Source organism: Salvelinus namaycush, chromosome 19, assembly GCF_016432855.1.
Source record: "Salvelinus namaycush isolate Seneca chromosome 19, SaNama_1.0, whole genome shotgun sequence".
NCBI lineage: Eukaryota > Metazoa > Chordata > Actinopteri > Salmoniformes > Salmonidae > Salvelinus > Salvelinus namaycush.
Genome location: NC_052325.1, coordinates 28019026 through 28032647, shown reverse-complemented (window position 1 = coordinate 28032647; position 13622 = coordinate 28019026). Strand labels below are relative to the sequence as shown.

Here is a 13622-nt window from a genome sequence, read left to right as displayed (position 1 = left end):
ATGCCAAGAGTGTGCAAGCTGTCATCAAGACAAAGGGTGGCTACTTTGAAGAATCTAAAATATATTTTGATTTGTTTAACACTTTTCTGGTTACTACATGATTCCACATGTTTTATTTAATAGTTTTGATGTTTTTAGTATTATTCTACAATGTAGAAAATGTAAAAATAAAGAAAACCCTTGAATGAGTAGTTGTGTGCAATATTTGACTTGTACTGTCTGTGTGTGTGTGTGTGTGTGTGTGTGTGTGTGTGTGTGTGTGTGTGTGTGTGTGTGTGTGTGTGTGTGTGTGTGTGTGTGTGTGTGTGTGTGTGTGTCTGAGTACATAGTGGTCACTCAGAGTGAAGGACGCCAGTGGTCAACTTCCATCAGCTTCCATTTAACTGCAGCATCCATCTTCCTCAAGCATGTGTGGCCATTATACCAGTTTAGCTGAGTCATCCATTGCGCACACACACACACACACACACACACACACACACACACACACACACACACACACATGAGCCAAATGAGTCCATTACCGTCCCTCTGAAAGCCTCACAGCACACTGATAGGAGTTAGAGAGACTCATGACTGGAGTGGCCTCAATGATAGAAGCCATTTACTGGACTTCAGCCAAGCCTTCTCACACTAAAGGTCTTGTCAAGGTAATAACATCGCTGGGTAATAACACCGCTGTTAGATGACCATTCTGCACCATTATCGAAAGACCAATTCAATTCATGAACAGTATAGGAATTGTAACTCTGCAATTTAGTTGTATGTAGTTGTTGGTATATAACAGTGATGGGACATTTTCTGTTATGCTTACAACAGGCTGCTCTTTGTGTTGTACGTATGTGTGTTTGTGTAAATGTGGACTGGTGAGACATTCTTTAATCCCCACAGTCCTTAGACAGATCTCCAGATTAGATTACCCCCTCTCCCAGACAGGACCCCCCCAGGACCACAGCTGCCTACACCATGCCTGTCATTAAACAGGGAAATAGTTAGTCCAGTTCTGTTTGATAGGGAGTGTGTGGTTCATTTATAGGGCCTTTCTGGTCTGGCGTATCCCTGGGCAGCCCAAGGGTGTTGTGGTGCAGTCTGTATGGTAGCTGGCAGGGTCCTCGTTGGGTCCTGTGCTGGGAGGTCCTGTGTTGCTGCTGCCTGGCTGAGATCCCTGCCCTTGGTGGGGTGTCTTTGTCAGAGTCCTCTCTCGGCAGAGCTTTTAAATCTGTGTCCTGTCTAGTGCGACTCAGGCAGGATTGCCAAGCCCTGAGGATGGACACACACACACTCACTAAACCTGTCACTCCTCTACTTCAGCCTTCTCTCCTCCCTCTCTGTTAAAAGCCGTGGTAGGACAGGTTGTCATGGTGATTGCTCCAAGCAGGGCACTGAGGAGACTAAAGCATTCTGGGATAAAGACTAGCACTCTGATACTGACTCCCAAACTCAGCACTGACATATGGCCCATACAACTGATCTGTCGTGACTCTGGGATTCTCTGTTTCTCATCTCTCTCTCTATCTCTTACAACTAGCTTACTGTGATTATGATTTTTAAGCAGTAGAAAATGCAATGTTTTAATGCAAGGTTGTGAACCCACTTCTTTCTTTGTTCTAGTCATTCTACTAGTCTGCTTCCAGTCAGACCAACAAAGCCTGTGACCCCCTCATTACCCCCTCCCCCGCCTTGTTGAAGTGGGTTAATCCCTCATCACTCAACGCCCGGACTCTCCCATTTTAGACAGTGGGGGTCAGGTCCAGCTCAGGTGTCGCCGGTTCAGACAAAGGAAACCCAATCCTGCAGCAGTGTTATTCCCCTACCCTTCACTGACCCTCTCTCTGTCTGGCAGTTTCACTGCAGAGTGGTCCCCTCTATTCTGCTGCTTCCTCTGTTAACAGAAAATATGATGTCATTGAAGTCTGCAGTGGTTAGAGTCATTCACATTGTGAGGTAACTAAAGACTGGTTTCAGCTGAAAAGAGAAAAGCATGGCAGAATAGATCTTTAGTACTTGACTCAATGATATGGACTGGGTTGTTGCTTAGGTATCTGATGTCTGGTGTTTCCATGATCATCATGTAGAGTAATAACTCATGGTTAGGAATCAAGGAATCTCCAGTATTTAGTCTGGGATCAAGCACTCAAGGTCTTTCTGACTGAAACTACGTCACATGGATACTTTGCATGTCAGGGTTGAAATTACGTCATTAATTCATCCCTTTTTCTCTCTGCAGGGCCGACATGTCAAGACAGGACAACTGGCGGCCATCAAGGTCATGGACGTCACAGAGGTAAACTGGTGCTCGATTGGGTTTGTGTGTGATTTAACAGAGAGCTGGTTTGACTGACAGTTTTACTTGGTAGTCGCCATAGCTTTACTTGGTTGTCCATTTGCTCCCACACATTCACTTCCATTCATTAACAGTTCCATTTTGGTTCCCAGTGTTGATAGACTACTTCCTGAATAATCTGTTGATTTATAACATCATGGTCTAATCCTTCCTTGGACTCATTCTAGACTTTATATTCCCTCCAATAGGCTCCTCAGAGAGACATTTCCTTTTTAAGACCCAAACCATTAGATACACAAATTACATCCCTTGTCAGACGTTATGTCAAGACCAAATCAAGTAAAAATCTGGATCACAGAATAGATCTTTAGTACTTGATCCAGCTATGCTTAATGATCCAGCTATGCTTAATAATAAATACTCCATAGCCACATTCTAGCCCATGTAGATTTGGGACATATCCCAAGTTGAGTTTTATTGCATCCGAGGCCCTAGATACAGTATGTCTTTAATTTGAACCAAAACACAAATACTGTAGCAGGGTGGCAACAGTCGCCAAGATAAACCTTTCCCCAATTCCCCTAGTCAATATTTTCCCTCCTAAAATAGCCATAATATCAGGCTTATATGAATGTAGTGCTTCAACCTCCGTGTTTTTCCTCTTCATGCCACAGAGCTGAGTTTGTGTTTGGAGCTGGATGGAGGTGGTTTTATGTAGCCCAGGGCAGCGTTAGGCAGTGCTGAGAGGTCTGGTGTTCAGATACTCTGGAGGAGGGTTGCACACAGTCTCTATGGACCCCCTGTCATGTCTTGTGAAGTCAGCCTGCCTTCGAGGTGTGTGTGTGTGTACTAAGTGTCTGCCTCCACCCATTTGCCTTAACGGTGTCTCTTATGGTGCCTGAACAGAAAGACAGACCCAGGCTATTGTCACTAAGCAAATGTTAGACTGTATTTGTCTACATGACAAAGCATCTTCCTACCCTGTCTCTAATAATTGATTTGAAAAGACATCTGAGCACAATCCTTTCATTTCTCATGTGAACGTTGCAAAATAGAGACTAAAGAAAAGATGGAATAGCGATTAGGACAGGGAGAAGGATGGATAGTCCGTAGGAGCACAGAGAATGAGAGTATTGCCGTGTATACAGTCCTACTGGTGATCTACACATGTTAGAGATATTTTACACACATCAGCTCTTTTCTGAGAGGAGGGTTTTTAAAGCCGTTTTGTAAAATAAACAATTCAGTTGAGGTTTGGGTGTTTGCCAGGAGCGAGAGTTGGGTTGGAGTAGCTTGTTTATTTTTGAAAATGTTCTCTGGTTGTCCTGCAGGGGGATAGATAAGCTAGTCTAGTGAACCGACAGGACATATGATATGTGCCATCCAGGAACTCCTGGTCAGCAGAAAACATCTGTTTGTGAGCTATTACTTGAGGTATTTTCGGTATATTTTGTTGAACTGTGTTGTTGTAGCCTACTACTTCAAGAAACAGAGTCAGGTAGCATCATTGAGGTGTGTAGCGGTGGTGCACACCAGTTATAGGGTCTATGCCTAGGATGGAAACATGCCTAGGATGGAAGCATGTATTGTCAGCCTAGTACTTCTGGCCAAGCTCCCTACCATGTATGTTTGTTCCTGTATAGAACATACTACAGTAGATCTAGAGACAGCTCCAGTATAGTTCTAGCTTCACTTTACTCTACAGGCTCATCTCAGCATATGTGCCCTGACCCAGATACCACATCCTGTCCTACATACAGCACAGAGAGGGGGAGGGAGGGAGAGTTTCTTTCCTCCTCCTCTCAGAAGGTTCAGTTGAAGTGCAGTGGGATTATGGGAGGGGTCTAAGGCGCTCAGCCACTTGGCTCTCTTCACCTCTCTTGACCACTGTCTCGCTCTTCTGTCCCTCTTTCTCTCCCTCTCTTCCTATCGCTGCCCTTTTTCTCTTGGTTGCTTTCCCTCACACCCTCTGTCTTGCTCCATCTCTCTCTGTCTTGCTCTCTTTCCCATCACTACCCATCTCTCCTCTCTCCCTTCCTCTGTTGCTTTTTCTCTACCTACCACTCCTCTGCCTGCCTCTGTGTCTCACTGTATAACTTCTAATCACATTAGGTCTACTTGCGGCAGAGCAGAGGGCTGTACTATCTAGAGGCCTGCTCCCCTAACCTAGCAGAAAGGCTGCTGTTGGTGGCTATCATTCACTGTGATTCAATAGTAGTCAGAAGTTCTTAGTAAAAGCCCTGATACAGACACAGCCTCTCCATCTTTCCACTCTCTCTTGTGCTCTCTCTATCTTTCTCGTGCTTTCTCTCTCTCCTCTCTCCCAGCTGAATATCTTTACAGTGTAGAAGGTGAGAAAATGGTTGGCGGAGGTGTTGCATCACTCTCTGCACCCAGTAAAAAAAAGGGTTGCACATCACCCTTATTTTTTCCATTGTGTGATACTATCTGTATGATGGCTGATACCACCTTCTCCCACCATTTCATGAGTTAGAATGGTGGTTATAGCATCAGGACAATGAGGAAAGTGGGGCATACGAAGGACAGAGTGAGAGAAGATGGTGTGGTGAGATATGAGGTTATGGAGAGTGCAGACTGATGTGAAGGTGAGATAGAGGAGAGAGATGATGTCATATTTCCTTGCCTGAGCAGCTGTAACCCAGACCCCAACCGCTTCTGTCTGTCAGCTCCTCTCTCTCTCTCTCTGTCTCTCTCTCCCCCCTCTCTGAATGATAAAACCAGGCAGGGGAAATGTCACGTCATTCTACCAACAGGAAGACCACATGTTGAGGGAGTATTGTTAAAAATTACACTGAATCGATGTTTTCTCATTAAATGGATGCCTGACATGGTTTATGAGTGAATCCTACACACCGTGTGTGTGATATTGGTTTATTAGGCTCCATTATCTTGTACGATATAGAATGTGCTGTTTTCACTGCCATGCTCATCAACAGTCTCGGTTTGACTGAAAGTCAATAAATTGTGGTATTTACTAGGCTCATAATGTGGTTGAATAAATACCAGCCTGTTCTGTTATTGTTGTTGTCATGATTACAATAAACTTACGGTCTGAAGAATGCCAAGAGTGGTAAACAACCATGGAGTGTCATCTCATAAGCCATCATAAACAAAACAAATAGCTTGTTAGGAAGTTTGTGTGTGTGTGTGTATGACTTGTGGTTGGTTGGTTGGTTGTTTGTTTGTCTTGGGGGCTCCCAGATTAAACTGTTATCAGGTCATCTGGGAGACATTAACTCAATTAATGGTCTCCCTCATTTGCTCTCCTGCGCTCTTTATAGGATGAAGAGGAGGAGATTAAACTGGAGATTAATATGCTGAAGAAGTACTCCCACCACAGAAACATAGCCACCTACTACGGAGCCTTCATCAAGAAGAGCCCCCCAGGACACGACGACCAACTATGGGTAAGTTGGTTTACCTCCTGCTTTCCCTCAGCCCCAGGGGTTAAAGTTCTCCGTCACTGCGTCGGATTTACATCATATGGATGACGCAAGAGGTTTAGGTAAAAAACACACTCCAGGCCACACTAAAACTAGGTAGAAAGTATTTAGAAATGAAATGTATATTTTTACCACAGCATTGTTGACACTCGTTTCTGATTGGACGGAAGGGCATTCTAGAATGGACATTAACACCAGATAACGGGACTGTTGGAAAAGATATCGGGACAACTTGCAATCATGACACAATATGCACCTACACATGCAGACCGTACTTGCTACAAAGTTACAGAAAGCTAAATCGAGAACCACACAAACTGAAATTGGATATCTTATCAATGCAGGTCCAACAGGGAAAAATGGTAGCTCGCTAAACAACTAAAAGTATGTGGATACCTGCTCGTCGAACATCATTCCAAAATCATGGGCATTAATATGGAGTTGGTCCCCCCTTTGCAGCTAAAACAGCCTCCACTCTTCTGGGAAGGCGTTCCACTAGATGTTGGAGCATTGCTCCGGGGACTTGCTTCCATTCAGCCACAAGAGCATTAGTGAGGTTGTTCACTGATGTTTCGTGATTTAGGTCTGGCTCGCAGTAGGCGTTCCAATTCATCCCAGAGGTGTTCGATGGGTGTAGGCCAGTTGAGTTCTTCCACACCAATATCAACAAATCATTTCTGTATGGACCGCACTTTGTGCACAGGGACATTGTCATGCCGAAACAGGAAAGGGCCTTCCCCAAACTGTTGCCACAAAGTTGGAAACACAGAATTGTCTAGAATGTCACTGTATGCTGTAGCATTGAGATTTCCCTTCACTGGAACAAAGGGTCCTAGCCCAAACCATGAAAACAGCCCCAGACCATTATTCCTCCTCCACCAAACTTTACAGTTAGCACTATGCATTTGGGCAGGTAACGCTCTCCTGAATTCCGCCAAAACCAGATTCGTCCGTCGGGCTGGCAGATGGTGAAGCGTGATTCATCACTCCAGAGAACGCGTTTCCACTGCTCCAGAGTCCAATGGCGGCAAGCTTTACACCACTCCAGTCGACGCTTGGCATTGTGCAAAGGGATCTTAGGCTTGTGTGCAGCTGCTCGGCCATGGAAACCCATTTCATGAAGCTCCTGCCAACAAGTTATTGTGCTTACGTTGCTTCCAGAGGCAGTTTGGAACTCCATAGTGAGTGTTGCAACCGAGGACAGACGATATTTACGCTCTTCAGCACTCGGCAGTCCCGCTCTGTGAGCTTGTGTGGACAACCACTTTGCGGCTGAGCCGTTGTTGCTCCTAGGCATTTCCACTTCACAATAACAGCACTTACAGTTAACCGGGGCAACTCTAGCAGGGCAAAAATTTGACGAACTGACTTGTTGGAAAGGTGGCATCCTATGACGGTGCCCCGTTGAAAGTCACTGAGCTCTGTAGTAACGCAATTCTACTGCCAATGTTTGTCTATTTTTTCACCTTTATTTAACCAGGTAGGCTAGTTGAGAACAAGTTCTCATTTGCAACTGCGACCTGGCCAAGATAAAGCATAGCAATTCGACACATACAACAACACAGAGTTACACATGAAGATTGCATGGCTGTGTGCTCTAATTTTATACACCTGTCAGCAACGGGTGTGGTTGAAATAGCCGAATCCACTAATTTGAAGGGGTGTCCACATACTTTTGTGTGTATATATAGTGTTCCTAGCATTGCTTTGTTTTTGCAGATACATATTTTTTTGGCCCATCTGATGACCTAACGTGGTGATTGATGAACATGAATTTCTCTGGTTCCTATGTTGCAGTCATGACGCAAGTGGCGCAATGCTGTCAAATCCTCCCACGTGTTTCTAGTTTCACCAGCTGTTTTCAGCAACTGGTATTTTTTGAATTCGGAGGTCACATTGGCATGTTTGCTAGCAACAAACTATTTAGCTAGCTTCTAGCCTAGTGTTTGATATGCAATGTGATCTCCTCGTAATGAACAGTGACTGAGTGTCCTGACGAGGGCAAACTTTTCTAGCTATGCCAGGCAAAAGCAGGCATCATCAGCTCATTGTTATGGATGTATCCAAATGAATGTAAATAGAAAACAACTTAAACACAAATTGCTGTTATTCTGGCTGCAGAGTTTGTGACTGTGTTAGCCATAGCTAGTTGGCTAGATTGCAAGCAAGGGACAAGAACTGGCAACGGAACATGTAGAAAAATCTATTGAGTCGCATCCATAAATATCAAGCTAATCGAACGAACGACTGGGTCACGTCTCTAGCAACCAAAATATGAGAAGGTATGAAATGAAAATATGATACCATCAAAATGTTATTTCTAATGGTAATTGTGTGCTTTAGTATTGCTTTCTTTCGTAATTGTGGTATAAATCTTTCCTGCCGATCTGATATTGACTTAAGTTTGTAATGGGATTTTTTTTGGTTGCTTTAACCCATACAGCCCAAATTACCCCACCTACAAACGTTAGTATCACTATGACAAATATGGATACCATAGCTGCGTCCAACCTAACTCCAACCCACCCATATCCCTCAAGTGAGTGGGTAGTGGGTACCTGCATACCACAGGAGGTTGGTGGCACCTTATTTGGGGAAGATGGGCTCGTGGCAATGGCTGGGTTTCCATGTGTTTGATGCCATTCCAAAGATTATTATGAACTGTCCTCCCCTCAGCAGCCTCCACTGATGCATACCCTCCACAAACCACCCTTCCTTCTCTCCTCCAATCCTCTAAAGGTTGGGTGAAGTTTGAACTCCCCCTTCCTCACCTGCCTTCTCTCGGAGTCAGTCCCTGTGTGTTTCTCTGAAAGTGCTACCTTTGATGGCCCCTGTCAAACTCTGGGGATTTTTGTCTCTCAGAGGTGCAGGTGCATCAAGAAACTAAAGGGGGGAGAGGAGGAGGGATGGAGTAGGGGAGAGAGGGATTTATCTTGCTATAATTTGCTAGACCAGGGTTATTCCCAATTTATTGCCAACCATCAATAGTTTTCTTAGAAAGAGAGAGGGAGAGAGAAGGAAGGAGAGTAAGTGGTTCTCCCAGTAAAGACTCAAGTACTCGGTCTAGTGTTTTCACAGCTGTGACTCTAATCTTTCACATCTACACTGTTAATAATAATGGCTGCATAGTGTGCACATTACTCTAACTCTCTCTCTCTCTCTCTGGGTATCTCTGGGTCTCTCTCTCTCTCTCTCTCTCTCTCTCTCTGGGTCTCTCTCTCTCTCTGGGTCTCTAGCTGGTGATGGAGTTCTGTGGTGCAGGCTCCATCACAGACCTTGTGAAGAACACCAAGGGCAACACACTGAAGGAGGACTGGATCGCCTACATCTCTCGTGAGATCCTCAGGGTGAGTCCACATTTACGCCCTACAAGTTCCCCTGCTGTTGGATGCTGGGATCTGTAGTTTATTTTTTATTTGTTTATGTAGCCTTTATTTCGAAAGGGAGTCATGCTTAGACCAAGGTCTTTTACAGATGAACCTTCTATCAGACATACACATCAATACACATGAATATACATAATACACTATACACATCAATATACACGAAAAGCAAAACACAATATAAAACAAACACTTTCTTCAGTAAAAAGTTACTCAATCAGCTGCCTGAATTGCCCTAGAAGCCCCAACTCTTCCTATTTTTGAGCTTTGGAGATTCTACAAGTAGGTTAAAAAACAATAAATGACTGTGTGTCTCCTCAGGGGTTGGCTCACCTCCACGCCCACCATGTGATCCACCGTGACATCAAGGGCCAGAACGTGCTGCTAACTGAGAACGCAGAGGTCAAACTAGGTGAGTTCACTGGTTTAAACTGGTGGGCCTTTCAAGTGGGCCTGGTTTTAGCTGGGCCTGATTGGAACTGGGACTGCTTTATTACTGGTTTGAACTGGTTTAAGCTGGCTTAAACTGCATGGGGCTGGTTTGATATGTGGGTGTTAAACTAGTTTGAACTGGTTCTGACCGGTCTACTCCCCCCTCCTCCAGTGGACTTCGGTGTGAGCGCCCAGCTGGACCGGACAGTGGGTAGGAGGAACACCTTCATTGGTACGCCCTATTGGATGGCGCCCGAGGTCATCGCCTGCGACGAGAACCCAGACGCCACCTATGACTACAGAGTAAGATGCGCTCAATAAAACCATGCTGCTTTCTGTCAGTGTCCAGCGATGTGTCGAGTTGGTGGATTGATAGCTGTTTGCGTTTGTGCCATTGTATGTGGCTGTGTAGGCTGATGGGACAGTACAGTAGCAGGTTGGGGCTGATGTTGTCAGGACCAGAGAGGGTGGTAATTACCATCCTATAGACGTATGCATGCATAGATTTACGCACACACACACACACACACACACACACACACACACACACACACACACACACACACACACACACACACACACACACACACACACACACACACACACACACACACACACACACACACACAATGGTAGCTGTGTCCATATCTTTCATAGTGTGTTTTCTCCTGCAGAGTGACTTGTGGTCCACTGGAATCACAGCTATAGAGATGGCTGAGGGAGCTCCTCGTAAGTACAGACATTCTTTTACTATTGGACTTCTACACTACTATTTGTCCCAGATGGCAAACCTGGTTGAAATTATGTTTGTTTTCCTCTGTCTGACCTGGGTTTGGTCTTGTCTTCCAGCGCTGTGCGATATGCATCCAATGAGAGCTCTCTTCCTCATCCCCAGAAACCCTCCTCCTCGACTCAAGTCAAAGAAATGGTGTGTGACTAATCTCTGCCGTTATGATTTCAAACATTTAAGCCACCATTTTACAATCCCACTGTGAACAATGACACTGGTGAAACTCCTTCATACCCGAGTAGCACAGCAGTCTAAGGCACTGCATCTCAGTGCTAGTGGCGTCACTACAGACCCTGGTTCGAACCTGGGCTGTATCACAACCGGCCGTGATCGGGAGTCCCATAAGGCGGCGCACAATTGGCCCAGCATCGTCTGGGTTAGGGGAGGGGGTAGGCCGTCATTGTAAAATAAGAATTTGTTCTTAACTGACTTGCCTAGTTAAATAAAGATTAAATACAAAAATAGCTCAGCTGACATCCCCTGGTAGATATAGCATAAGCTCATAAAAGTAACAAATGCCTCCTCTCCTCAGGTCTAAGAAGTTTTGCAGCTTCATCGAGGGCTCCCTGGTGAAGAACTACACTCAGCGCCCCCCCACCGACCAGCTGCTGAAACACCCCTTCATCAGAGACCAGCCCAATGAAAGGCAGGTCCGCATCCAGCTCAAAGATCACATCGACCGCACCAAGAAGAAGAGGGGGGAGAAGGGTGAGTCTTAGACATACTAATGCACACACACTTCTCCAAAACCTCTTCTTCACAAGATTTTTTTTTTTACTTAAACATTCTCACCGTTCCTCTCTTCTCTAGATGAGACCGAGTATGAGTACAGCGGGAGTGAGGAAGAGGAGGAGGAAGCTCAGGAGCAGGAGGGGGAGCCCAGGTAACTAACCCACATATACCTATGGCAAAAACTAGCCAACATACTAATAGCAAATGCGTTAGCTAAAGTGTCTGTTTGATCCATAGCTCCATACTAACATATGTCTTTGTCCTGTAGCTCCATAGTGAACCAACCAGGGGAGTCAACCCTGCGTAGGGATTTCATCCGTCTGCAGCAAGAGAACAAGGAGCGCTCAGAGGCCCTGCGCAGACAGCAGCTCTTGCAGGAGCAGCAGCTCCGGGAGCAGGAGGAGTACAAGCGCCAACTACTGGCAGAGAGGCAGAAACGCATCGAGCAGCAGAAGGAGCAGAGGAGGAGGCTGGAGGAGGTATGAAAGAGTGTGTGTGTTCTCTCTCCCTGTCTAATGGTGTGTGTTTGTTCCTTTTACTCTGCAGTCTGCACCCATAAATGGTGTATGTGTGCATAACGTGTGTTTGTGTGTGTGCTAAAGCAGTCAACACACTCCTCACAGACGTCTCCCCCCTCTGTGTTGTGTTTCTAGTAATGTGTAGTGATTAGTGTATTTGTGTGCAGCCTCTGGCCCTCTGGGCTGTGTTTCCTAATTGGCCTTTATCTCTCTGAGGAAGACCACAGGGCTCTGTCTGTCTTTATTTTAGCCTCTCTGGGAGGCTGGGTCAGAAAGACTTCTTCCTCAGTCATTAGCTACTAGAACCTGAGAGAGAGAACTTCCGGTTGTTTTAGTCTGCAGAAAACGGCACAGCCAATTCCCTGACCCATGCCTTATATGCAGTAGTCCCCATGATATTACCATGTCTAAGTTATCTGGTTGGAACCTCTTTAAAGACACATAACCTGTACAATTGAGTCAGAAAATATAACAGCTGAGTGCTCCTCCAGTGTAGAATAGTTCAAAATCACAAATATTCCCATAGTTTCCCCATATAGTTTCCCATACACAAGGGTTAAAGTTCTCCGTCACTTCCGACGGATTTCCGTCATATGGATAATTTATTTAAAAATTGTTTGTTATTATTTTTTATTTTTTTTCAATTGGTCAAACTCACAGTTTAATACATGTACAAAAGGATCCTCTTTCCCTGAAAGAACTACATGAAATGGGAGTGTAACTTCGCCTTTTCAGTCATCGACTTGTTTCAGTCATTTTTTTTTGCTTTAACCTCTGCATACACTTTCCTACAGTTTCAGGCTTTTTTCTGATTAATGAGAAAATGCATTAATGAATCACATTATACTGTAGGGTCAGGGAATCCTCTTGGGCGAGTTGACCAAGGGGCATGAGAATTATATGGCATAGTCCATGTTTAAAGGTTAAATACGGAGACATGCTTTTTCATGATGCAGCCAGGGACCACCACAGGGTACTTATTCTACTTAAGTGATAATGCCAGAGAAGCCAGTGTTTGGAGGAAATATTGGCTTGGGTGTTGTTAGGCCCGTGCCAATATATCCTCCAAACACCGGCTTCGAGGGCATTATCACTTTTATACAACAGGTTACCAACATATTCAAATAATGATTGACATATTTTCATTAAAAACATTAGTTTGATCAATTTATTCATACTTTTTCATCCTTCCAGAAGATATAATCCCGACAAAAATCTAGGGTTGCTAGAGACGCGTTCCAGTCATCGTCTTTTTGTTCTCGATCTATGGTTGTTCGTTCTAAGTGTTCCATTGCCATACTGGCTGGCAACGTTCTTATCCCTTGCTTGCTAGCTAGCCAACTACAGCTAACTTACAGTCGTGTCTAACTTACAGTTTGCTGTTATTCTGGAGCCAGAATTACAGCAAAGTATCTGAATTTGCATTTGTTTAAGCTGTTTTCTAGTGACATTTATTTGGATACATCCATAACAATAAGCTGATGAGGCGCGACTTCGCCTGGCATAGAAAATGTACTCACTCGTCAGGATACTGTCGTTCAGAGGAGCTAGCTAACAACATAGCTACAGTAACACAATCACTTCAAACTGAAGCTGGAAAGACTGCAAATTAGCTGCATTTCATTTTGCCTTTTTTCAATATACATTTTTTGGGATATATCCATAAAAATGATGCCAGCTGAATCATAATTTTGACTGGCTAAGAAACGCTGCCTGCCTGTCTGTTTCGTCCCGACTCACGACAGCTAATTACTATGGGACAGCAGGAGATCGAATTTGAATATTGAAACAATGTTGCAAATGTCATAGAGACATACAGCAAGGTTTATACAAGTCTCCGCAGTTGAAAATTAAATGTTAGTCTAAAATAAATGTGAGATCATGTCTAGATGCTTTTTATAGTGGAGATCAAGTTTATAAATTACCTGGCTGAGTTGATGAGACAGTGGATTGCGCAGTCAGATGGAACAGAGTAAATAGGCATTTTAACGTCATCGATTTAGCCGGTGGCAACTTGTG

At 44.5% G+C, this 13622-nt stretch overlaps 1 protein-coding gene across 7 annotated transcripts in view; it reads left to right on the top strand.

Moving 5' to 3' along the window:
- LOC120064272 (mitogen-activated protein kinase kinase kinase kinase 4-like) overlaps positions 1–13622 on the top strand; it is a 102569-nt gene that overhangs the window by 49492 nt on the left and 39455 nt on the right. For all 7 annotated transcript variants that reach the window (XM_039014721.1, XM_039014725.1, XM_039014724.1 and 4 more), the window contains exons 3-12: positions 2228–2284; positions 5587–5712; positions 8985–9095; positions 9453–9543; positions 9736–9866; positions 10238–10292; positions 10413–10491; positions 10886–11061; positions 11164–11236; positions 11354–11564. In XM_039014721.1, the coding sequence (XP_038870649.1) occupies positions 2228–2284; positions 5587–5712; positions 8985–9095; positions 9453–9543; positions 9736–9866; positions 10238–10292; positions 10413–10491; positions 10886–11061; positions 11164–11236; positions 11354–11564 (1110 nt within the window). The remainder of the gene's footprint in view (positions 1–2227; positions 2285–5586; positions 5713–8984; positions 9096–9452; positions 9544–9735; positions 9867–10237; positions 10293–10412; positions 10492–10885; positions 11062–11163; positions 11237–11353; positions 11565–13622) is intronic.